Consider the following 24601-nt stretch of genomic DNA (forward strand, 5'->3'; position numbering starts at 1 on the left):
CACGGGAATGTGAGAAATTCCTTCATTGCCGTATGACAGTGTGGCAGATACAGTCACCAAACTGTATTAAGGGGACGTACATTGTTCAGATAGCACCCAACACCCTGGCAGGGGTGGAACACTACTGCTAGTATTGTTTGGTGGGGAAGATGTTAACACTTGCCACACAAGCAATAGTTTTGTTTTTTTCCAGGTTTTTTTTTCCTTAAGATTTTAAAATTGATTTTTAGAGAGAGAGGAAGGGCGAGAGGGAGAAACATTGATGTGAGAGAGAAACATCCATCAGTTGCCTCCAGTATTCCTGTATGCTCCCTACTGGGGATCAAGCCTGCAACCTAGGCATGTGCCCTGACGGGAATCAAACCAGCAACCGTTTGGTGCACAGGATGATGCCAAAACAACTGAGTCACACCGGCCAGGGTGATTCTTTCCAGCTTTACTGAAAAATAATTGGCACAAGCGATAGTTGGTGGGAAAATGTTTGTCTTTAACGGTTAAACTTCAGCCATGAAAGTTTACCCTTTCTAAAATGAGGAAAATCATCTTTGCCTAAGGGACTTCTTTATCATACTGTAATTTAACAAAAGATGGTGCTATTAAGTTTAAAAAACTTAAACTACTTAATTTTGATATTTATTTTTAAAATTTTATTTGATTTTAGAGAAAAGAAGGGAGAGAGAGAAACACTGATTTGTTGTTCCACTCATTCATGTACCCACCAGTTGACTCCTATATGTGCCCTGACCCGGAGATATTTAAATTCTAATTTTAGGCAGGCAGGACAAGAAGTGACTGAGATTATTTTAAAAGCTGCTGTTATTTTTTCTTTCTTTTCCTTTGGGAACATTTGAGAACACATACCTTAGCATTTAGTCAAAAAGAGATTGCACCTTTTTTTCCTATTAGACACGCATTTTTTTTTCCTGATTCTGGGCTGCCTATGGTGTGGAGTGTAACACACTTACTATATATAAACTTTTTTCTCTAAGGAATTTTATAGTATTCTCTATCCATTAAGTGCATTATTATATGCAAATGAGATACTATAAGCGAAAATATTTAAAGTGTTTGGCATACAGTGTTGTTATTGATCTTTATATTTTTCCTGTATGAACCATAACACAAGAAATGCATTTAAGCCCTACCTAGCTGGTTTGGCTCAATAGCTAGAACATTGGCCTGCGGACTGAAGGGTCCCGGGTTCCATTCTGGTCAAGGGCCCATGCCCAGGTTGTGGGCTTAATCCCCAGTAGGGGGCTGTGCAGGAGACAGCCGATTACTGTCGCTTTCTCTCTCTCTTATCATTGATGTTTCTATCTCCCTTCCTCTCTGAAAATCAATAAAAATATATTAAATGAAAAAGAAATGCACTTGATTTTTCTATGCATAGGTTACTTTCCTCAGTATAAGAAAAGTTGACAGTATATAATTTAGGAGTTATTTATTAATGGTTTTATTTATTTACTAGAGGACCGGCGCACGAAATTTGTGCTCAGGTACAATCCCTAGGCCTGGCTTGAGATCAGGGCCATCTTCCCCAGCTGCCCGAGCCAGCCCCGCCCCCCACCCCCAGGTCCCTGTTTGCCATCGGGTGATCGGTGCCAGCTGGGGGAAAGGGACCACGAGGTGGTCAGTGTGCCTCATAGTGACTGGTCCAGTGGTTGGTCTGCCGTTAGGGTCAATTTGCATATTATCCTTTTATTATATAGGTTTTTTTTTTTTTTTTTAACCTCACCCTAGGATATTTTTCCATTGATTTTTAGAGAGAGTGGAAGAGAGAGGGAAGGACAGAGAGAAACATGGATGTGTGAGAAACATATCAATTGGTTGCCTCCTGCATGAGCCCCAACCAGATGGCCAGACTCCAGGCCAGGAAGGAGCCTGCAACCTGCAACTGGACGTGCCCCTTGACTGGGATCCAACCTGGGGGACCCTTTGGTCTGCAGGCCAATGCTCTACCCACTGGGCAAAACCGGCTAGGGTTACTTATTTATTGTAAAAGTAAGCAAGAATTTATTGACTGTAGCAAAAACACACTTCGGGCAGTGAAACAGGAAGGGCATAGAAGAAGCCACAGGAGAGCTTAGGCTGGGCTGCTTTAGCTCACTAGGAAGTTCGAGAAAAGGGGGCCTTGCAGACAGGTTCGGGGGTTACCCCAGGATTAGCTGCCCTTCCAGAACCCCCCATAGCTCCATAGCTCCCCTGGTTGTAAGTCTCATGGGGTCCCTTAGAGGTTAGGGGATATGTGCCTGGGGGGGGGGGGTAGGGGATGGCATGGGCGTGCTCCCTGGGGAGAGGGTGCTAGTAATGGTCTTAAGTTATATTAATACAGTAGTCAAGGTACTAAAAGTTGAAATATTTCAATGAGTTTTCATTCTTTTCCTCTCCTGGAAATGCAAGTGAGAAAAGCAGAAAACTGAGGGTAGAAAAAAAAATTCCATAAGAATATACTATTAAGTCCTGCCAGTAGCTCAGCTGGTTAGAGCAGTGGTCGGCAAACTCATTAGTCAACAGAGCCAAATATCAACAGTACAACGATTGAAATTTCTTTTGAGAGCCAAATTTTTAAAACTTAAACTATCTAGGTAGGTACCTTGTTATTAACTTAATTAGGGTACTCCTAGGCTGGCCTTTGCTAAAAACGTCCTCAATCTGATTGAGGTACGTTCGCTGAGGTCGGTCCCTTCCAACTCTCCCATCCACCCTCGTCTTGTGTACTTGTTTCGTCTGTCTCCTTTCGTTCATCCTCTCTATATGTCCAAACCATCTCAACACACCTTTCTCCATCCTCGACACTACATCTTCTTTCACTCCACAACGTTCCCTAAAATTAACTTAATAAACTTTACTTACAGTTTTAAGTCAACTTCGCACTGTACGTGCGCACCTGCACGTGGTATTTTGTGGAAGAGCCACAATCAAGGGGCCAAAGGGCCCCATGTGGCTCGCGAGCCGCGGTTTGCCGACCACTGGGTTAGAGCATTGTCCCCATATGCCAAGGTTGAGGGTTCAATCCTGGTCAGGGCACATACAAGAATCAACCAATGAATTCGTAACTGAGTGGAACAAGAAAGTCCATGTTTCTCTTTCTTGTTCCCTTCTCTCTTTCTCTCTAAAAAAAAAAAAAAAAAAAAAGGAAAAAAAAAAAAGAAAAATGAACAAAAAGCTGAAACACCAGAAAATAATTTTAGGAAAAATAAACCCTTGGTCATGTTCATACCCACACTCAAACACAGAGTTAAAGTGGGAGGCAGAAACCTTCCCTGAGTGTTCCCCAATGAATGTAGCGTCGCTAGTGAGATTTAGGAAGGTGAAGCTATGTTTGGAAACCCAATTAAAATAACTACATTCTCAAGTTACTTACTGGGAAACCATGGTATTCTCAGTATTTTTAAACTTGTCACAACCTGCACTAATGTTGGCTTTTTTCTTCCTCTTTCCTAACTATAATCATCTGAGACTTAGCATTCAGCAGGAGGTGTAATTTTTTTTAAAGCAAAAACCAAACAAACAAAAATCGCAAACTCCAAGGATCTGGCTACTGTGGCGCATGCTCTTGCGTGAATCCTGGAATTCTGGAGTTGCCCCGGAGCCCAGGAGCAGGGCAGCGTCCCTGAGAAATAAACAAGATACTGAAGACACCACGCCTGTCATACCGAGAGAATCAGCTTCATTAGCCACAGTTACACTTTATGCCATTGCGGTTCAGTCAATTACTGGTTATAGTCCTTTTTTTGAGCTTAGGGACTGGATGGTAAGCATTAATTCTTTTTTAAAAAACATTTTTTAGCCGAAACCTGTTTGGCTCAGTGGATAGAGCGTTGGCCTGCGGACTGAAAGGTCCCAGGTTCAATTCTGGTCAAGGGCATGTACCTGGGTTGCGGGCACATTCCCAGTAGGAGATGTGCAGGAGGCAGCTGATCGATGTTTCTCTCTCATCGATGCTTCTCTCTCTCTCCCTTCCTCTCTGTAAAAAATCAATAAAATATATTTAAAAAAAACCCAAAACATTTTTTAATACGTATGTGTATTTTAATTTCAGAGAGGGAGGGAGACAGAAACATCAATGAGAGAAAATCATCGATCGGCTGCCTCCTGCACTCCAACCAGAAACTAAGGCAGGTGCCCTTGACTGGAATCGAAGCCGGGACCCTGCAGTCCGCAGGCCAACGCTCTGAGCCAAACCAGCCAGGGCGGTATTAATTCTATACCTTCTCCAAAGGGTGACATTTCCAAAGGAAATCAAAGGAAGGAGAGACAAAGAAGGTCCTTCTCCATGAAGTTTTCTATTTCACTAGAGCAGCAATTTTCAGCCGATGCGCCACGGCACACTGGTGTGCCGCAAGGATTTTTAAAACATGCCATGCCTGCCCTGGCTGGTGTGGCTCCATTGGCTGAGCGTCTTCCCATGCACCGAGAAGTCACCAGTTCATTTCTAGGCCAGGGCCTGATCCCTGGTAGGGGGCGTGCAGGAGGCAACCAATCGATGTTTCCATCTTCCTCTCCCTTCCTCTCTCTAAAAATCAATTAAAAAATAAAATAAAAATCAGCCCTAACCGGTTTGGCTCAGTGGACAGAGCGTCAGCCTGCGGACTCAAGGGTCCCGGGTTTGATTCCGGTCAGGGCCATGTGCCTTGGTTACGGGCACATCCCCGGTGGGGAGTGTGTGGGAGGTGGCTGATCGATGTTTCTTTCATCGATGTTTCTGACTCTCTATCCCTCTCCCTTCCTCTCTGTAAAAAATCAATAAAATATATTTAAAAAAGTAAAATAAAATTAAGAAAACCAAATACATAGTAAAAACAAAACAAAACATGCAATTACCTATTTAGTCAGGGGCACCGATCTCTTTTCTCTTAGACGTCAAAAAAGGAACAATAGCCCTGGCTGGTGTGGCTCAGCTGGTTGGGTGTCATCCAGTGCACCAAAGGGTTGCCAGTTGGATTCCTGGTCTGGGCACATGCCCAGGTTGCAGGTTCCATCCCTGGTACGTGTGTGTGTGTGTGTGTGTGTGTGTGTGTGTGTGTGTTGAGGGGGGGAAAAGGAGGGGTGCAGGAGGCAGCTAATTGATGTTTCACTCTCACATTGAAACATCATCTCTCTCTCCCCCCCTCTATAAAAATCAATAAAAAAATGTATTTTTTACACTTGATCTTAGCCAAAAGGCCGAGAAGCGATAAAAAAAATGTATTTTTTAAAAAGTGACAACGGCCAATACTGTAATAGCTGTCCGGTGTGAATGCATCAGAATTATACCTATTACTTCTTGTCAGATCGACAAAAAATATATTTTTTGGGTGTACCACAGAATTTCAGTAGCTTATGTGCGCCATAAAACGAAAAAGGCTGAAAATCGCTGCCCTTGAGTGTCAGGCAGGGAGAGGAGCAGGCAGCCCTGGTCACGGCCACGCGCTAAGAACTACTGTTTACTGAGAACATCAGGAAGTAGCTATCGGATACCTACTGAGCAAGAGTGATCAGTGTCCTGTGAAACAATCTGAGTTTGGGGTTTTCTTTCCTTGGTGTGACTGAGTGGTCCCTGAATTCTAGGCTGTTTTGCCTGTCATCCGTCATTATTATGAACAAGTTCTTTATTTCAGTTTCTTAATGGAGGCGGTGTGTTAATGTGTATATTGTAAAAAATGGTTTCATAGGGAATAGTGATCAGCTAAAAAAAATTCCCTTTGTGCCCTGGCTGGTGTGGCTCAGTTTGGTTGGAGCATCGTACCATGCACCAAAGGGTGGCGGGTTCGATTCCTGGTCAGGGCACACAACCGGATTGGGTACCTGAGGTGACCAATCAATGTTTCTCTCCCTCTCCCTGCCTCTTCTCTAGAATAATAATAATAAAAAAATTCCCTTTTCTTTCCTCTGGATTTCGGTATTTGTACCTTTAAACTACCAACAGGATAGCATCCTTCTTGGCCCTTTCTTACTTAGGCCAACCAGGTTGCTGCTGGTGAACCTGACCCTGGGCAACACTGGCTGGGCTCGCGACATCTGCTCTGGCCATGGTGGTCAGCCAATGTTCAAATCCGGCGACATCCCAGGAAGGTGACAGCTCTCTCAGTGGACTGACAGAAATGACAACTGGACTGGAAAGAGGGATCAAGGCGACGAAAACTCAAACTCAAGAGGAACGAAGGCAGTGGAAGGACGCAGAACATGTGAAATTCCTCAAATAAAAGTTTATTGACTTTAAATAATTGTGCCTGTGCTACAAATAACAAAAGCCTTTTATGCTTTTTGTAAAGTTAAAAAAAAAGTTGTCAATGTTGTTTCCGCAGACCAAGCCCAATGTCTATTGCTATCTGACCAGCTTTGTAAGGCGCCCCGTACCTGTTCCTTATCACCTCCGGGGAGCTCTCCAATCTGCCAAGATATTGCTGAAATAACGTTAAAAAACAATAGTAAACTACCACCTACTGAGGTCAGCACGACCCTGAAATTTTTATAGCTTAGGAAACGGAGGCTCAAGAAAGTAGTATTTCTAAAATAAACCCGGCCCCTTAACCACTAAATCAGAATTCTCGTGAGCACCTAACCAGCAAGAGCCACCCGACCAGCACCCACTCCCTCCCGGAGTAACCTTATCTTCCAGGGGCTCTTCCGGCCACCATTCTGCTTCAGTGATCGGAAAGGCAGCTTTCTGACCGACACTCACAGTGTCACGCTGCTCCTCCTCAACAGCGTTTGTCTTCGGAGCTACGGAATATGCTACCGAGCCGTGGGCATATAGATTTTTCCTTCGAAAACGTTAAAGAATGCCAGGCCTCCTCCCGGTGAGTTGCTCAGAGGAGTTAATGTTCAACAAGGCGCTCACCGTCAACCCACCTCCAACATCAAAGTTGTGAAATCCGCGGCGTCGCGGCACTCGCCCCGCAAACGCATCGATTAAATATCAATACGCAAAGTCGACGGCAATTCCAAAGACTCGACCACAGCTCTCCTCAAGGATAAGCCCGTAAGGATCACACTCGGGGAGTAACTCCAAGTGGGGACACAGGCGGCCCCACGGTCAGGCGAAGAGGGAAGGGAAGCCAACATCTCCCCAAACATCGGTAACACAGGGAGGGCTTTCGACGCCGTAACCCGACACCGCAAAGTGGAGCCTCCGGAGACCACGAGGGTCTCGGCCCCGCGGCCCCGGGGCACGGAGGACCCGGCCAGAAAACCCACCGCCGCGAAGGCAAGATCGCTTCCCCGGCCGGACGCGCGGGGAGCCCAGCCCGGGGGGGTCCCGACGTCAGCGCCGCCACCCCCACTCTCGCGCGGGGACCCCGGCCCCACAAAGGAGCACGAACCCCTAATCCCAAAGGAGGAGGAGGAGGCGTCGGCCGCCGCGCTCCCTGACCAAGGCCGCCAGCCCCGCCCCCACCCGCCCCCGCGGAGACAGAGGCGCTACCGCCCGCGCGGCCCCTCCCCCACCACCCAGCCGGCGCGAGCCCCCGCACAGTCCCCAGCTCCGGCGGTCACCAGTCCCGGAGACACCGCCTCCGCGGCGCCGCGGAGCTCTATGGGGCTTGGAGTCCTCGAGACGGCCTTTGTGCGCCTCAGTGGCGGAGCCTGGGACTACGACTCCCACAATGCCCAGCGCTCGCCCCCGCGCCCCCCTCCCTATCGGCTTCCCGTTCCTCTCAGACTACATTTCCCGACAGGCTTCGCGGATCTCCCGCCCTCCCTCCTGAGACACGAGCCGAACTGGGCGTCAGGTCGGGGAGCCGGTCGGGTTCCCGCTCGCCGCCGCCGCCGCCGCCCCCCGCAGCGACTCTCCCGCCTCTCCTGCCGCGCCGGCCGCGGGAGCTGCATCGCGAACTCTGCTCGGCCGTGGAGCCGCTGGTCCGGGAGCACAGAGTCTGGGACGCGACACGCCGAGCCCCCCCATCACCTCTAGCCGGGGCGACCCCTCCCCGGTCCGCCCTGGTCCTACGCGGCCGCCGGAGCCCCCAGCCCCGAGCGGCCCACGGTCCGGAGCCCGCATTCGGCCCCTGCACTCCCGCAGCCGCCGCCCCCCACCCTGAACATGGACTCCGACTCCTGCGCCGCCGCCTTCCACCCAGAGGTGAGAGCTGCGCCCGGATCCCTCCGACCACCCCCACCTCCGTCCTTCGCTCCCCGGAGCCGGACCCCGCCACCCGAGCGCCGCCCTCCCCCAGCTTTCCGTCGTCGCCCCCCGGCGCCCAGCCCCGCCCCCCACTGGGGCCCCCGCTTCGGCGTCCCTCCGCGGCCGTAAGCGGCGACCCCTCCCGGGCCTCGGTAGCCTTGGGACCTGTCTGCGCTCCGGGCCCCGCCCCGCAGCCTCGCTTACCCCTTCCTCGCCCCCGGGGACTCGGGCCGAGCGCCGCCGCCCCGCGCTCTCGCTTCTCGGAGGAGCCCCCTCACCCTCCTTCCGGAGGGGCTCACGGTCCCCCTCAGACGGGGACCCGGCTTTGCGCGCCCCCGCCCGCTCCCCTAATCCCCCGGGCCCAGTGGCCCGCGCCCCGCCCCCTGACTCCCGCGCGGCCCCCGCCCCCTCCGGCTCTGGGGAGCCTGGTCTTTCGGGGTTCCCACCCCTGCGGGGGCCCGAGTCGACCCCCCCCGTCCTCCGCGCGCTCGCATTCCCCTCCGGGGCCCCCGCCCCCCGCCCGCAGGCTTTGCTCGCCCCGCCTCCCACTCCTCCTTCCGGGGATCGGCCCTCAGTTTTCCCGGTTGGCGCCCCTGCCGCGGTCCCCTCTCCCCTCCCGAGGCCCGCAGGGTCCGGGGTGCGGGTCGGGCCGCGGGAGGCGGCGCTGGGTACGCTCTCCCGCCGCGCTGATGCCTCGGGGGTTCGCGGGCCCTGCCATCCCCCGACCCCCGATTCTGCCGGCTTCTCGCGCCCCCTCCCCCGCGGGATGGGCCCCGCACCTTCCGGGGCCGAGTGCCGGCGGGGGGCGGCTTCCGCGGGCGGGCGGGAGGGGGCCGCACCGCCATCTGCTTTCCCTAAAGGCGGCGGCGCGGCGGGCGGGGTGGGGGCGGCGCAGGTCCCTCCGCCCCGCGCCCGAGGGCGCCGCCGACCGCCACTCGGCATCGCGGCTCCTGACCCACTTCTGCACGTTCCCCGCCGAAATAAAAGTTTTTCCCGAGAGTTTGAGGGCCGAGGGCTGCCGCCTCCCCACCCGGCCGGAGGGAGGGCGGCCAGCGGGTCCCGGGGGCGGAGGCAGGATCTCCTGCGCTTCCTGCGCCGAGCCCGGCGCTCCGCTAACCTGCGCGCCGCTGGGGGCCGGGGCCGGGGCCGGGGCCGGGGCCGGGGCCGGGGGCCGAGAGGTGGGGGGAGAAGGTGGTTTGCTGGAACCAAGTTGAGAAAATGTGGCGCCCCTGGAAGGAAACCCGCTGGCGGCGCGCTGGTGCCGGCCGCGCTCTGCCCTGTCCTGGGTGGCCGAGCCCACACCCCATTTTCTCCCTCGCTTCCACCCCAGCAGGGCGCTGGGCCCTCGGGCTCTGTGAAGGGGGCTGGGGTGGGTGACAAAATGGTTAAAGGAAGCCTCAGTAGGTCCGCAGGCGATAAACCAGAACCAAGTAGAGTTTTGCTCAGTAGCCAATAAAGGCTCTTTCTCCTTGAGTTGCTCTCCTCTTCCCTTTTGAAAGCAGGAAAAGGAGAAAGTTCATTCTCGGTGAGGGCACCTCTAGATTGAATGGGGACCGAGCTCCAAAGCCAGAACCCCTAGTGTTTCATCTTCTGCTGCAGGAAGACCAGCAGGGACGGTTCTGGTTATTGCCGGAGCGGCGCAGCCTTCGGGGGCCTGGCCTCTGGATGCTGGAGTAGGAGAGGGAGCAGCAGGAAGTGCCTGTGCAGGGGGGACCCCGGGGAGGAGGCCCCCAGGCAGCCCTGGCTGGGGAGGGGTCAGGCTTGAGTGAGCTGGGAAGGGTAGGGAGCCGTTGGCTTTTGAAGTCACTCAATGCTTCAGTTACAGCTGCAGCCGCAGCTTATTTTCAAAATGGAAAACCTGTAGCAAAAAAGTAGTTATTAGCACGGAGAGGAAGCGAACAGATAACCAGAAAATGCTGGGAGCGCTAAGAAATGGGTTTTTGGACAAGCTTTTATCGCCTAGCCAGTTTCCCAGAATTCTTGGCACAACACCCCCACTCTCAACCTTCTGAAAAGCGTTACTTCTTGACCTGAGCTTACCTGGTGGTGTTTCTAAGGTGTTTTTGAGTTGCTGGCAGCAATAAAAGCTCCAGCTTGCTTGCTTTTGTTTGTGATTCCACCTACAAGTGTCTACTTTCAAACACCCCCCTTCTCCCTGCTCACAGGAGTACTCCCCCGGGTACAAGAGACGAAGGACCGTGGAGGATTTCAACAAGTTCTGCACCTTCGTCCTGGCCTATGCCGGCTACATCCCTTATCCGAAGGAGGTAATCTCACACTGGTGGGACCTTTCTGGCGGGAAGCCAGGGCTTGTGTGGGAGGACTGCAGATAGGAGTTGGGCAAAAATCTTCCTTGGAAACTTAGACCAGTCTGGGAAATGGTTCCTCAAACGCTGGTAGAAAATAAAATGCAGGCTTGTCTAGAAATGATTTAGTAAACTTTCAAGGTTTGCTTGCAAATAGCTATTTGCTATCAGCCTGCTCTTTTTTTGTAATTTAATATTTCAATTGCAGTTTGCATTCAGTATGGTATCGTATTAGTTCCAGGTGTACAGCATAGTGAATGGACAGTCAGTCATACTCTTTTTTTAAAAAAAATATATTATTAATTTTTTACAGAGAGGAAGGGAGGGGGATAGAGAGTTAGAAACATCAATGAGAGAGAAACATCGATCAGCTGCCCCCTGCGCACTCCCCACCAGGGATGTGCCCGCAACCGAGGTACATGCCCTTGACCGGAATCGAACCTGGGACCCTTGAGTCTGCAGGCTGAAGCTCTATCCACTGAGCCACACCGGTTAAGGCATATATTCTTGACAAAGTGTTCCCCCTGCTGTTTCCAGTACTCACCTGATACCATACGCGGCTATTACAATATTGCCCATACTCCCTATTCTTTACTGTCTGCCTGCTCTTAATGGCCAGTATTTATTGAGTGCTGACTATGGCCAGGCACTGGTTTTGGCTCTTACAGCACGAGGTAGGTGAAATTATTTGTCCCTATTTTAAAGCTAGGACGTGGGCATGGGTGGGGAACGCCTTGCCCTGGGTCACAGGCCAATGAACGGTGGAGTCTGGCGAGCAGCTTCCTGGTTGCTGTGTGCATCCCATACAGAATCTGCGGGGACTTCGGCCCAAATCCTGTGGGATTTCAGGGATTTACCCCCCCCCCCCCCGCTGATAAATGGGCAGAACTGTGGACCAGCACTGCCATGGTCCTCAAACTTCAGAGCCTCGTTCATACTGACCGAAGCTAAAAAGAAGGGACCCCGGTACTCCCAGGTCCCAGCAATGGTTTATCCTTTGCATCGCCATCTCGGGATCATGCCTGCTTTGTGCCACTCAGAATGTGGCCATTATTTGCAAATAAAATGCTCGAATGGTCTGAAGGAACTAGAGTGTAGCTCACTCGCTGCTTTGGGGCAATAATTACCCACTTTAATTTTTGCAATACTTTGGGATATCTCCAGTTTTAAAAAAATGTACTGGGAAATTCTCAAAACTAATTTAAACTCACTTAATTAAAAAAGGCATCCTGAGGGAGGACAGAGGGAGGGAGAGGTTCCAGTCAGGGAAGGATCCTGGGCTGGAGAGCGGGTCTTCCCTCCTGTCGGTCCACCAAGCCCCAGCCAGGTTCCTGAGGGTCCCTCCAGGACAGGAGGTCCCCTCTCCTGGGGCACATTGTCTGGAAGGTCACACTGAAACACAAATGCCATTGGTCCTAAAGAGCAGTGCTGAGGAGAGCTGGGAGCCGGAGGCTGTGAGAGCTGCGGCCTGGCCCTGCCGGGTGCCTGGGAGATCTCTGTGGGGCCAGCTCGTCCGGACCGTGGAAGTAACTGGAACCTTTGCCTCTGTCCTTTCAGCAACTCCCTTTGAGGAGCAGCCCCAGCCCTGCCAACAGCACCGCAGGCACCGTTGACAGCGACGGCTGGGACGCTGGCTTCAATGACATCTCGTCCGCGGTGCCCCTGCCAGTCTCCGACCGCTGCTTTAGCCACCTGCAGCCCAGCCTCTTGCAGTGCGCCAAGCCCAGTAACTTCCTGCTCGACAGAAAGAAGACCGACAAGCTGAAGAAGAAGAAGAGGAGGAAGCGCAGGGACAGCGAGGTGCCCGGGAAGGAGGGGTACATGGGCAGCTTGCTGAAGCTGGAAGCCGCCGATCCGTACGTGGAGACCCCCACGAGTCCCACCCTGCAGGGCATGCCCCCGGCCCCTGGCGATCCCTGCTCGGGCTGGGACTCCGACACTCCGTCCAGCGGCTCCTGTGCCACCGTGTCACCTGATCAGGTCAAAGAAATAAAGACTGAAGGCAAGCGGACTATCGTCCGGCAGGGGAAGCAGGTGGTGTTCCGCGACGAGGACAGCACTGGCAATGACGAGGACATCATGGTGGATTCAGGTGAGTGGTCCCGGGACGACGGCCACGCTCTTGGCTGTGGTCAGAAGAGAGCGATTGTCAGCCGGTGTCTCAGGGAGGATCCTGCCTCAGGGCGCCCACCGTCTCCAGGGAGGTGGGTGCAGGAAGGTGGGCGCGGTGCTTAGGGAGGGGGTGATCGCCGCTAGAGACAGCTGAGAGCCTGACCTCGAAATATACAGATAGTGCGGCTCGTGAGTGCACACGTCACCGTGACCTCTGGGACCACAGTCTGGGTGCCCTTTCTGTGCACTTACCATGCGCTCAGGGAGGGAGGTGGCACCGTGAGTGGAAGTTGGGTTCTGGTTCTGTTGCTTGTCCCCGTGGAGGGCAGCTCTCCTGGTGGGGAGGGGTCAGGAGATGCCTTTTCCTTCCTCTGACGTGTTCCTCTCTTCCAGACGATGACTCGTGGGACCTCGTCACCTGCTTCTGCATGAAGCCATTTGCCGGCCGCCCGATGATAGAGTGTAACGAGTGCCATACTTGGATTCACCTGTCCTGTGCCAAAATCCGGAAATCCAACGTGCCGGAAGTGTTTGTCTGCCAAAAGTGCCGGGACTCCAAGTTCGACATCCGCCGCTCCAGCCGCTCCCGGATGGGCTCCCGGAAGCTGTTTCTGGACTGACTGCTGGCGAGTGAGGAGACGGGGCGAGGAACCAGAAGGGACGGGACGGTGGGCTTTCTGGCCCCTTTCTTAGTTGAGCACAGAACTCTCAGCTCTGATGCAGGCAGACCCCTGCCATTCAGGTGCCTAAGCAAAAGGACAGGCTGTCCACGGTGTGAAGTGTACGTAGCCGGTGACTGAATAAAGTCCTGAGGCCACAGCTGCTGCTAGAGCTGTGATCTCTGCAGCGGAGGCGGACTCAGCACCCGGGGCAGGGGGTGGTCAGCTGACGATGAGGGTCCGGGTAGTTGTGAATCCTTGCTCTCGTTGACCAACTCCCTCCGATTGGAACAAGTGCTGTTACTCCTGCTTCCGCGTTGGGGACCACTGTTCCCCGGCCTGTTAACGAACAGCCATACGTGCAAATGTTTTCTTGAGTGTGTCTTTTACCATAAGTGTCTGTACAGCAACCATCAGAGCTGCCCCTCCCTTAGTGGTCCGCCCTCCTTGCCCATTGGACTCCTCGCCTCACTCTGAGAGGAGCCAGGGGCTGGGGGCGAGCTAATGGTCCCTAGTTTTTCTTCTGTTTGTTGAAAGGGGTTGTGTGTGGCCACTTCTCTGTAGAAAGAGGGTTGGTTGGGAGATTGAAGTGGCCCGTGTTCATAACCCAGTTTCCCGTTTTGCACGATGTAAAAACTGTCTTTTTGCACGATATAGCCAAAAGTATTGGCAGGTGTTTGCCTGGGTGCCCTCTCTCTCCAGTTGGTGTATGGGGGGCCTGTGAGTGCCCAGGCAAGGCGTTTCTGAGGGAGGGCACTTAGGTTCCTTCTTCTCTCTACTCCCCACATTATTTCAGTAGCAGCGTAAAGGTTAGGCAGTCACTGGGGAGTGGGTAATGGGTAAAGGAGAACTGGGAGGAGGGCCTCTCCCACGGGTGATTCTTAGTGTCCCCTCAGACAGGTTGGCCTGCTGGTTCCACAGGCCGAGGTTAGGACTTGAAGTCTTGTGATTTGAGTTGGTGAGTGAGCGGCATGGTAACGTTGGCCTCTGGGTCTATACCGGGGAGCTGTGCAGAGTCCTCGGATCTGGACTTGGGGACACCTGTGGGCTCTGCTCCAGGCCACTGTGCCCTGGGACACTGGTGGTCCTTGGGCCCCACGGGAGGAGGGCTTCAGCGCTGTCCCAAATTGACATGGCTCTCAGCAGTTCAAATACTGGTTCTCGAAAATTGGTGTTTTTCTTTTTGTTTTGTTTTTTTTTGTAAATCGATGCCTGTGTTTTCATAAACATTGTTTCTTGTAAAAGCGTGAAAAGGGAAGAATGCCCAGGTCGGTCGCATTTGTTTACAGCAGGATGGACCCGTCTCCCGCAGGGGCTTCCCCTGGTGGCATCCCTGTGCAGGGCCACCCGCGGGCCCCCTCCACATTCTCACTGAAGCACCCAGCGCTGAACTGTAGGCTAATCAGAGCCCATATTTTGTCCTGGTACCATTCATGCTTGACAAGCCAACTGCCTTTTGTTTTGTTTTGTTTTGAATTCTGTTGCTTTTATTAACACAAAAATAGGCATAGTTTCTGAATCCCAGTTTGTTGTCAAGATCCCCAAAGGAGAAGTTGTGCAGTGGAGAGAAATGGTAAGCTGGCTCAGAAACAGCCTCCTCCCCAGACAGCTGGCTCTGACTCTGGCGAGGGCAAGTGTGCAGGAGAAGTTGGGAGAGGAATTTGCCAAAGATCTGCCCCAGGACATTGCCTGTCCAGTGTCTTCACCATGAGAATAGCCAAAGTTCCAAAGTGTTTCTTGTTTCTTTAAAAATAACGCCTCACAGTTTTAAAGGTGCACTTAAGAGTACCTGTGATTTTACAGTGGAACAGCCAACGCTGGCGACTGCGATCTGCTCTTCGAAGGATCAGTGCGGGGTGGCTCCTGGAAGGCTTCGGCATTCATCTCAATTTCTGTTTCTTATTTCCCTTTGGTTCTTTTAACAGGTGCATCCCTGTGGGTGGTGTCTAAGAAGTCAAGACACCTCGTTTTTTTTTTGTATGTTGTGTTGATTGAGCTGGCAGCTGCAATCAGCTTTATGCAAATTAGGCATGGCCCAGCTAGGGCTCTTGGTTGGTGGCTGATGAGGTGAGGAGGGAGAGATGTCACCCCAAAAGCAGGTCCCTCCCATTGGCTTTGGCCAGGCCAGACACTTAACATCGTTTACATGGTTCTGTGTAATTGTAAAGTTTGTGTAAAAAGCGAAGCTGTTTCTGTGAAACTGTATATTTTGTAAATAAAGATATTGCTACTTTGAGGTTGATGTCTAGCTTCAGGTGTTTTTGTTCTGTGCTGAAGGACAATTGTGTTTCATCATCACTTCCCCAAACCACGATTACAAGACTTGGGAAGTTAAGAGTTTGCTTTAGCGGGATGGAAAATGCCCTCAGCCGGCAGCGTCCTTTGCTAGTAAATTCTCCAGAAACCACAGTGTAAATAGACATGAGCAGCTCACAATTTCTTCATCAAATTGAGTTTAAACCCCAGTGAGTGGCTAACCGGCTTTGTGAAAGCTGCAGCCTTGGGTTCCCTAAGCAGGACTGGGATCTGGGGGTGCACATTCGGGCCCTTAACACCTGGCGCCCGCAGTGCCTGAGCCTGTTCTGCCAGCTCTATCTGCTACTCTAATTTGGGACCAACTAGTACCTGCAGTGACATTCGAGCAGCCCAAATCTAGTAAGCATCTCAGTCTTCAAAATGCTGGCCAGGCTGGGCATCGAGCCTTTGTTTCCAGTTGTCTAAGGCTGCTGGTGGGTGTAAAATTTAAGGGGCCCCAAACGGGGTGAGGGCGACGGGCCTCAGCGAGTCGGGGTTTCACCGGAGGGGAAGCCCGCCAGACTCCGACAACGCAAGATGCGGGCCACCGAGCAGCCCAGGCCCGCCAGGTTCTCCCGTTGGCCCCGCCCCTCCCGTTGGCCCCGCCCCTCCCGGCCCGGCCCCGCCCCCAGCCACCCACACCCGGCCCGCCGCCGCCATCTTTGTTAGGGGCGCGGGGCCTGGAGTCCGGAGATGCCGAAGTCGTGCGCGGCCCGGCAGTGCTGCAACCGCTACAGCAACCGCAGGAAGCAGCTCACCTTCCACCGGTGAGGGCCGCGGGCGCCGGGGGCGCGGGTCCTGGCTGCCCGGCCCGCCTCGCCCGGGCCAACTGGCTGCGCCCCCGCGGGAGCCCGAGGCCTGGCAGCGGGGGGACCGGGACGGGCGGGGTCACGGCCCGGGTGTCCGCGCCGCCGGGGCCGCCGGGCGCGTGGGAACGGGGGGAGGAGGGCTGAGTAACCGCCCGAGGGCGCAGCCTCCTGCGGGCGGGCGGGCGGGGGAAGGTGGCGGCGCTGGGACGGGCGGCTCAGCCCGGACCGCGGAGCGGGCGCCGAGCCGGAGGAGCGCAGGGTGCCGCCTCCCCGCTCCAAGGGCGCTGAGGAGCCATGGCGCGCACTTCTCAATGCGAACTCCAGTTAGGGCCGGGCCAGCCACGCCGGAGGACAGGTGTAGGTCGGAATAAGCCTCATGTTGGCACATCAGCCTGAAGCTGATGCGTATCCTATTGACCCTCCCTGAGGACCTCCAGCCCGGCTTTTAAACCCCGTAACAAGTGCCCAGCTGCGCTCTCCCCGGGGCATGCCGCGCCCCCCCCCCCCCCCCCCCGCACCTGCTAAACTCCGGGAGGCTTGCAACCCGCGCGTGCCCTGACGAATCCAACCGCCGACCTCTGGGTGCACCGAACACGCCCAATCAGCTGAGCTACACCGGCCAGAGCTCTGTTTGCTTGCTTGCTTGTTTGTTTTTCTTTTTCACCATTATGTTTATGTCCCCGTAAGAAATGTCCAAACCGCCCTGGCTGGTTTGGCTCACTGGATAGAGCGTCGGCCTGGCGACTGGAGGGTCCCGGGTTCGATTCTGGCCAAGGGCATGTACCTTGGTTTCGGGCACATCCCCAGTGTGGGAGTGTGGGGGGGTGGGGTGGGGTGCAGGAGGCAGTTGACCGATGTTTCTAACTCTATCCCTCTCCCTTCCTCTCTGTAAATAATAAAATATATTTTAAAAAATGTCCAAACCTTTAGAGGACTTTATAGGTTTCCAGGTTTCTTTTATGCGTTTGAAATTAAGGAGGGAATGTAAAGATTACATGCGGGTGGGAGAAAGCAAGGGGGGATTAGATTGCAGGATCGTTAACAAGGTGTGCGAACTAGATGCATCAAAACGAAGGACAAGGCAAAGATAAACCTTTTCCTAAAGAAATTACACGCTGGGGGCGTGACTACCCAGCAGGACCTGCCCAGTTCGGAATTTATGATCAGATCGCCCTGGGAGTCTCCATAGAACACCCTTGGTTTGTCCACAGTTGTGAGTCGTGCTCAGTCAGTTCACTGCTGCGTCGTATTCCACTGACTGCAGGAGCCAGAATTAACCTGTTCTACTGAAGGGCATTGGGTGCCTCTGTGTTTTGGCCGCCACACGGCTCAGCATTTCTGCTGGGACCAGTCTTTTGGTGCATGTGTCTGTGCCTCAGTCAGGTATATGCCTGGGGGTGGAGTTGCCTTCGGTTCACTCTCCAACCGGGTCCGCTTAGACTCTTGGCTCCCCCCCTCCCCCCCAACCTCTCCACAAAAGAGCTCTCTCTCAAGTCCTACCCTCCTGCAGCCGGGCTGCGCTCGGTGCTCACCCTCCGTCCAGAGCCTCCAGGGACCCCATCTGCCTGAGACGCACGTGCTTTGGTCCCACGCTTGCTCTGTCTCAGCCAAGTCTGCTCCGGCCGCTCCTTTAACCACTGGGCACACGCCTGCCGCTTGCCTTCCCTTCTGATGGCCACACGTGAGCTCCCGCTCCCCGCAACCTCGGCTCAAACGAGAGCTCTCAGGTGGCCTCCCCTGACCGCGTCCTCTGTTCCCACACAGTCTACGTCTGTCTGTTATCCTCTGCTCTGTTCTGGAACGTTGGCTGCACGCGGCCGGGCGTCTTACTCTCTCCCCGCAGCACCCAGCAGGCCCCGCACATGGCGGGCTCCCAGGGGGACGGATGAAGGCTCACCTGGCCCACGTAGCTTCGGAAACAGCATTTTGGCCACGTGCATGGTCTCACGTTTCCGAAGGATGCTGTAGACAGCGTGAAAGAAGCTTCCAGAAACTGGATGTGGTTTAACAGCGCGGTGACTGGACTTTCCCAGTTGTCTAAATACCCTGTGATGATGTGAGAATGCCCGCTCATTCGCTCCCGCCGCCTCCTCTGCCCTTAGGTTCCCGTTCAGCCGGCCCGAGCTGCTGAAGGAATGGGTGCTGAACATCGGGCGGGGCAACTTCCAGCCCAAGCAGCACACGGTCATCTGCTCGGAGCACTTCCGCCCCGAGTGCTTCAGCGCCTTTGGGAACCGCAAGAACCTGAAGCACAACGCGGTGCCCACGGAGTTCGCCTTCCAGGACGCCAGGCAGGTGAATGCAACTCCCGCGGAGCCAGCCTGCGGGATCCACCCCGCAGTGGGGTGGGACGGGGGTGGGGTTTCCAGGGACATCCAAGGCCCAGTGGCGCTGCCTTTGGTGAGGGTAACGCAGGCCCAGGAGGGAGACAGGAGCCGACAGTGGAGGTGAGGGCAGCATGCTTAGCCTCGGGCTTGGCGCCCAGCCGACCCTGATGGCCATGTCCTTCGTTTTCGGGGATCCCCAACATAAAGCCGATTTAAAAACGAGTCACCCCTCACACCAGGAGGCTGTTGAAGCAGGGACTGGCGAGTGTGGCCAGAGCCTGGTCCTTTATGTGGTTCACGTATGCCTGGCCCCACGCGGCTCCAGGCTGCGCAGCGAAGACCTAAGACCTTCCCAGCGGAGGCAGCAGCTGAGCGGCATTCGGACCTCTTCCTGGTAGCCAGCCGGGGCCTGGGCGCCTGTGATCAAGGAGCCAGAGGCTGCCGCTGCCATTCAGCACCGCTCGCTTGAGGTCCTGCTGGTGCCGCGGGTGCTGGCTGAGCGCTCTCGGTGAAAGGGCCATGCCGGTGGAGCACGGGGTGGGGGGGTGGGGGTTGTTGGGCAGCGTGGACAGAGGCCTGCAGTGGAAGGGACCTGGCTGTGCTCAGGGCAGCATGGCTCAGGCTGGTGGGAGGATTGCAGAGGGTGACAAGCTGGGACGGGCGGCTGCTTTTCGGGTGGCCGGTGGGGAGGGACGTGGCTTTGTAAGGCTCCCTGTGGCCGGAAGCTGGTTTGGAGGCCACCGCAGTGTCACAGGTGAGTGCCGTCATGGCCTGAGCCGCAGGTGGGTTGGTGAGGAGAGGACCGAGTGGATGGACTGTGCAGACCCATGGGCTGAGAGGGAGGTGGCCAGGTAGGGGGAGAGAGCTCTCTGAACCCCTGGGAGTGGGGTTCCCAGATTCTGAGGCGTTTCGTCCTGTGGAGTTGGATGCCCCAATGGGATGTGGAGTGGACGCGCCTTGGTGGGTGGGTGGGGTGGGGTGTGCAGGTTTGGCTCAGGAGAGAGCTCACTGACCGCTGGACATTGAATTTCGTAACTCCTAGAGGTGAGCTTTGCAGAGTCCCAGAGTGTGGGCCCCACGGGGGGTGGGGTGGGGGGACTGCTTCAGCCTGGAAGGGAAAGTGATGGTGGGACGAACACAAGGCAGACAGACAGCCGGGCCAGCTGGATTTTATTGGGAACGAGATGGCGGGCTGTGAGGAGGAGCAGGCGCCAGCTGTGAGCAGGCCGCAGGCCTTTGCCACGTCTTTCCTTTGCCCGATGATCCCCCAGACTCCACGCGAGCGGCCGCCTCCTCTTAAGTCCGAGTACTGGTTCTGCAGGAGGGCCCTCCCCAGCGTCCCCACCATCCCTGCTGGCCCGTCCCTCCTTCCCACTCCCTCCTCCCTTCTCCCTGCTTCCTGGCACTTGGCACAGTTCCGTTTGGGGTCTTCCCCCTCCATCGCGAGCTCCCTGAGGGCAGGGACGGCTTTCGCTGCTGTAGCCCCAGCACCAAGAACATTGTGGCACAAAGTAGGTGCTTAGTACGTTGGGTGGTTTTGTAACGGGAGGCCTTTTATTTTTATTTTATGTATATATAAAAGTTAGCTGTGGGGAGAACACTTAGCATGAGATCTGCCCTCACTCAGGTGTCGGTGCTATGAACTGTGGCCCGGTGTGCAGCTGGGCTCCCGGTCCCCGAGCGGCTTCACTGGAACTGCCCACTGTCAGTGACTGCACCCCAACTCCTCAGAGGAGTTAGCTCACTTTCCTGTGGTCGTGTTTGCCCCAGAAGGGATTGCAGTTAACCACTGGGGGTGTAGGGGACTGAGATGCGTATCCCGCCTGGAGCTGGTCTGGCCGTGGGCGGCTCAGCTGTGAGCGCCTGGGGACAGACTAAGGGGATGTTCTGTACCACGTGGCTGCCACTCATTGAGCAAAATTTGAGGCACTACTACTCGCCTAGAATCCAGGCCCTGGGGCGACACAAGTTAGGTCCCTGGCGTCACAAGGCCTCTGGCCAAGGTTTGGGAGCATCTTGGGAGAACAGATACGAGTGGGCGGAGGTGGAGGTGGGTTGGGTTTCTAGGCCCCGGATACTTGGATAAACATGGGCCGGAGAATGAGGACCAGCGCGAGGCTTGGCACCTGGCGTGAGGTTCTTGGGGTGCAGGTCTCTTACACCCCGACGGGGGCCCAATATCGGCCACTGTCCACAGCAGCTGCCTGTCTCACAGCTGGTGAGGGAAGACACAGACGCAGCCAGCAAGGGTGGGAATGCCGACTCTGAGAAGGAAAAGGTAGGTCTGCTCGCTGGGGACCGGTCTGCGCTGTGGGTCAGTTTGTGTCAGGGGCCGGTCTGCGCGCATTGGGGGCCGGTCTGTGCCAGGGGCCGGTCTGCGTGCATTGGGGGCCGGTCTGTGCCAGGGGCCGGTCTGCGTGCATTGGGGGCCGGTCTGTGCCAGGGGCCGGTCTGCGTGCATTGGGGGCCGGTCTGCACGTGCTGGAGTCAGTCTGTCTGCAGCCTTGCCCTGTGCTTCTAGGTCTTCCCAGAAGCGGAGGCCAGGGAGCATGGCCCGGAGAGAAAGACAGACACAGCCCTCGAAGGGCTGCAGCGGCCTCCCAGCGCCAGAGACCCTGTAGGGCAGGTAAGGCCAGGCACCAAGGCACCACATGGAACGTTGGTCTCGGCAAGAGGGGATTTGTTTCAAATAAAATGAGGAGAACCAGTGCCCAGACTGACCACTTCAGGGGTGTGGCCCTGACGTCAGACCTTCCCAGTGACAGGAAGAGCCACCAGGTGGGCAGACTTGGGGTCAGGAGAGCTGAGGGAAGAGGCCGAGGCCCTTCTACCCCTCCTGCTGGAGGGCCGCCTGCAGGCCCCTGGCTGTGGCCTCTGGGCCCTGCTTACCTTCCACCCACTGTCCCCAGGTCCTGCCATGTAGACCAGAAGCAGCTAAGGCCCCTGCTCAGCCGGCCAGCCCCCCACAGCCATCTGACCACAGCTACGCCCTTTTGGACTTAGACGCCCTGAAAAAGAAACTGTTTGTGACCCTGAAGGAAAACGAAAAGCTCCGGAAGCGCTTGAAGGCCCAGAGGCTGGTGATGCGGAGGCTGTGCCGCCGCCTGCGAGCCCACAGAGCTGGGCTGCCAGGCCCCCAGGCAGGGCCCCGGCCAGAGCAGCAGAGCTGAGCCCGGCAGCCCGGCTTTCTCATTGAGCCTGGGCGCTGGGGCCGCGGTTCAGAGGCTCTGGCCACGAGCCTTTCGGTCTTGCTGCTGGCAGTGGCAGCGAGGCCTGCAGGTGAGGAGCCCAGCGCGGCCTCAGGTGGTTCGGTGGCGTCGGGCTGTGAACATGAGGAACTTGGTCATCCAGGTGACAGCCCCAGCTGTCCATTCCGCACGAGCCAGGCCAGCGTCCTCAGAACCACAGCATGCTGAGCAGAGTGGCAGACACCCCTGTGGGGAGGGACTTAGTGCATGGGTCACTCCCACCCCGCACCAGAGGGGGGACAGATGACTCAGGCAGGAGTGGCCCCTCCATTGCCCGGACAGCCAGCTCTCCGGCTGACAGCGGCCTCTGTTCTAAGGAGTGCCTCTTCCCGGCCTGGTTTGATGGAACTAGGTGACCAAGTGTCTTCCTACAGTAAAGGGTTTCCTCCTGTACGGAAAAGCAAACGCTGGCCCTGGCCGGGGTGCTCAGTTGGTTAGAGCATCATCCCAATACACCAAGGTTGGGGGTTTAATCTCCGATCAGGGCACACACTAGAAGCAACCAGTGAGTGCACAAATCCATGGAACAACAAACCCATGTTGCTCTCTCTCAAATTAAAAAAAAGTCCTGGGCCCGGCTGGTGTGGCTCAGTGCTTGAGCGTTGACCTATGAACCGGGAGGTCACAGTTCAATTCCTGGGTGGGGCACATGCCCAGGTTGTGGGCTCCATTCCCAGTGGGGAGAATGCAGGAGGCAATTATGATTCTCATAATTGATGTTCTTATCTCTCTGTGCCTATCTGAAATCAATAAAAATATATAAACAAATTAAAAATAGTCCTGGCCAGTGTGGCTCAGTTGGTTAAGCGTGGTCTCATGCACCAAAAGGTTGCTGGTTTGATCCCTGGGAGGGGTCCTGTGGGAGGCATCAGATCCATGTTTCGCTCTCACATTGATTGATGTTTCTCTCTACCTCCCCCTCTAAAAGTCAATAATAAAATTTTTTTTAAACCTAAAAAATCAAAACAAGCACTAGTTTGAAGTTCTCGCTCCTGCTCACTTTGGTGATGCTGTGAAGACTGACTTCCTGTCTCCCGTTGAAGAGCAGGCGGGGCATGACCACCTTTGACTACAAAAAAGGTGGTTTTAGTAAAAATGAAAAGCAGCAAGCAACCTCGCCTAAGGGAGTCCCTAGCCCTGGCCTCTGCCTCCGTCCCCGCCTAGTGCGGAAAACAGGCTGTGTCTCCCAGGGCCACCGCAGGCTTGGACGCGAGTTGGACAGTGAAGGCTCAGGGAGGGACAGCCTTTGAGGGGGCACCTCCCTCCCTCTGCTCACTCCACAGGGTACAGATGCACGCACACTCCCGCGTTCAGGAAGGTTTATTGTGGAGAGGCCTCCTGCAGTCCCTCAGGCAGAAGGAAGAGGCGGTGCCCAGAGGAGCCAGCCACCTGCCCGGAGGGAACGGGGTGGGTCCAGTCAGGCTTGATAAACGCAAGGCTTATTGCACGAGTCACACCAGGGCAGCAGCTCAGAGGACTTTCTAAATGGAGATAAATATTACAGGGTTGGACAATCTGAATTGTTTGTAAAAACTGGAGGGGTTATTAGCAATTCCACTGGTACCAGCGCCAGGTGAAGCCTGAAGCTGTCGGAACCACCGCCCACGGGCCTCTCATGACAGGTACCAGACCCGGCTGCTCGGCAGTTTCCTGGCTCCTACACCAAACAGGCGCGGGAGGAAGGAGGTCTGGGGAGCAGACTCCCAGGAAGGCCTCTCCCGAGGGCGCTGGGCCAGACGGGGTGTGCAGAGCAGCCGCGCCACCTGCTGGCCGAGCGGGTGAGGCGCAGGCCTGGGAGCTGCTCAGCGGATTTGGCAGTCTGAGGCAGGTGCTCTAGGCCCCTCTATGCTTCCCCTTCGCCCCCGACCCTCTTCACTCCGACACTGCGCCTTGTGTGGGGCACCAGCAGGTTAGGCTGAGCCGAGTGGGATGGGGTGGGCGGGCACCGCCTTTTCCCACGAGGATGGGGGCGGGTCCTGGAAGGAAGTGACCATGACAGGGATGGGTCTGGGGACAGAGGTCACTGCTCTGTCCCAAGCCAGGTGCCAGTGGAATGATTGGAGAAGTTCTGGGAGGACAGAAGAGTAATTAATTTCCCAAGCATTTGTTCTCAGATAAAAAGCAGATTTATAAACCCACGCTCCTCCATATTCAGCAGGAAAAGGCGGTTTCCGCAAGTCCACCACCCAGATGCTCGCTTGGCTGCAGACTGGTCTTTCCTTCCTTTCCAGGTCAGGGTGGTGGCAGGAAAGGCAGTCCCGGTCCTGTGCGAGGGCAGATGTTCCACGGCGCCTCCTCACAGACCAAGAACGATGGGGTGGCGCCCGGGGCCCAGGGCCCTTCCCTCGGGCACATGATCCTTGGGAAACAGACACGGCTGTGCTGAGGTTCTGGTCCTGGCAGGGCTGCCTCAGTCTGCCTGCAGCACCCACAAAACCGGGTGTCTGTGTCCCTTCACATAATTGATAGGGTACCACCTCCTTAGGAATAATATAAAATAAACTTGTGACGTCTGGGTTTCCCTGCTTCCAAATTTGTAGACGCCCAGGAAAAGATCTTCGCAGCCTCCTGTAATTCTTTTTCTCAAGCAGTTTATCCATCTGTATCGATCCTGTGAGCTGCAAGAGAAAAGACAGGCTCAGTGCAGCAAAGGCAACTGTTTCCACAGCCTGCCTCTACTCGGGTGCAGCCACCAGCAGACCAGAGGCCCGACGGATGGTTCTGGAAAGTAAAGGAGCAGC

At 55.3% G+C, this 24601-nt stretch overlaps 3 protein-coding genes and 1 pseudogene across 10 annotated transcripts in view; 2 read left to right on the top strand and 2 right to left on the bottom strand.

Annotated features, from left to right (window-relative positions):
* Positions 1–5022: 5022 nt before the first annotated feature.
* On the bottom strand, positions 5023–5178 carry LOC118677758 (annotated as a pseudogene).
* A 2454-nt stretch (positions 5179–7632) lies between these two features.
* On the top strand, positions 7633–15423 carry PHF13 (PHD finger protein 13). The gene is made up of 4 exons (XM_036351375.1): positions 7633–8062; positions 10270–10371; positions 11968–12502; positions 12916–15423. Exons 1-4 carry the CDS (start codon positions 8024–8026, stop codon positions 13140–13142), a joined length of 903 nt encoding a protein of 300 aa, XP_036207268.1. The 5' UTR covers positions 7633–8023; the 3' UTR covers positions 13143–15423.
* A 689-nt stretch (positions 15424–16112) lies between these two features.
* Positions 16113–22524, top strand: THAP3 (THAP domain containing 3). 4 transcript variants are annotated; one of them, XM_036351748.1, is made up of 5 exons: positions 16113–16243; positions 18388–18580; positions 20810–20890; positions 21134–21238; positions 21522–22524. In XM_036351748.1, exons 1-5 carry the CDS (start codon positions 16170–16172, stop codon positions 21780–21782), a joined length of 714 nt encoding a protein of 237 aa, XP_036207641.1. In that variant the 5' UTR covers positions 16113–16169; the 3' UTR covers positions 21783–22524. The 4 variants fall into 4 exon arrangements, with proteins under 4 accessions (XP_036207641.1, XP_036207642.1, XP_036207643.1 ...); XM_036351749.1 differs by having other exon boundaries at positions 20813–20890; XM_036351750.1 differs by having other exon boundaries at positions 20828–20890.
* A 1443-nt stretch (positions 22525–23967) lies between these two features.
* DNAJC11 (DnaJ heat shock protein family (Hsp40) member C11) overlaps positions 23968–24601 on the bottom strand; it is a 46869-nt gene continuing 46235 nt past the window's right edge. For all 5 annotated transcript variants that reach the window (XR_004974083.1, XR_004974080.1, XR_004974081.1 and 2 more), the window contains one exon: positions 23968–24478. Coding sequence is in view for 1 of the 5 variants with exons in the window: in XM_036350069.1 (XP_036205962.1) it covers positions 24453–24478 (26 nt within the window). In the remaining 4 variants the exon portion in view is untranslated. The remainder of the gene's footprint in view (positions 24479–24601) is intronic.

This window comes from Myotis myotis, unplaced genomic scaffold, assembly GCF_014108235.1.
Source record: "Myotis myotis isolate mMyoMyo1 unplaced genomic scaffold, mMyoMyo1.p scaffold_m19_p_2, whole genome shotgun sequence".
Taxonomy (NCBI): Eukaryota; Metazoa; Chordata; class Mammalia; order Chiroptera; family Vespertilionidae; genus Myotis; species Myotis myotis.

What these genes read in the sequence shown, in the direction of transcription:
- PHF13 (XM_036351375.1), top strand. Translation starts at nt 8,024, where the DNA reads ATGGACTCCGACTCCTGCGCCGCCGCCTTCCACCCAGAG. An exon ending in ACATCCCTTATCCGAAGGAG is followed by an intron (nt 10,372 to 11,967) that starts GTAATCTCACAC and finishes CTGTCCTTTCAG; the next exon opens with CAACTCCCTTTGAGGAGCAG. An exon ending in GGACATCATGGTGGATTCAG is followed by an intron (nt 12,503 to 12,915) that starts GTGAGTGGTCCC and finishes CCTCTCTTCCAG; the next exon opens with ACGATGACTCGTGGGACCTC.
- THAP3 (XM_036351748.1), top strand. Translation starts at nt 16,170, where the DNA reads ATGCCGAAGTCGTGCGCGGCCCGGCAGTGCTGCAACCGCTACAGCAAC. An exon ending in AAGCAGCTCACCTTCCACCG is followed by an intron (nt 16,244 to 18,387) that starts GTGAGGGCCGCG and finishes CTCTGCCCTTAG; the next exon opens with GTTCCCGTTCAGCCGGCCCG. An exon ending in CCAGAGACCCTGTAGGGCAG is followed by an intron (nt 21,239 to 21,521) that starts GTAAGGCCAGGC and finishes CACTGTCCCCAG; the next exon opens with GTCCTGCCATGTAGACCAGA.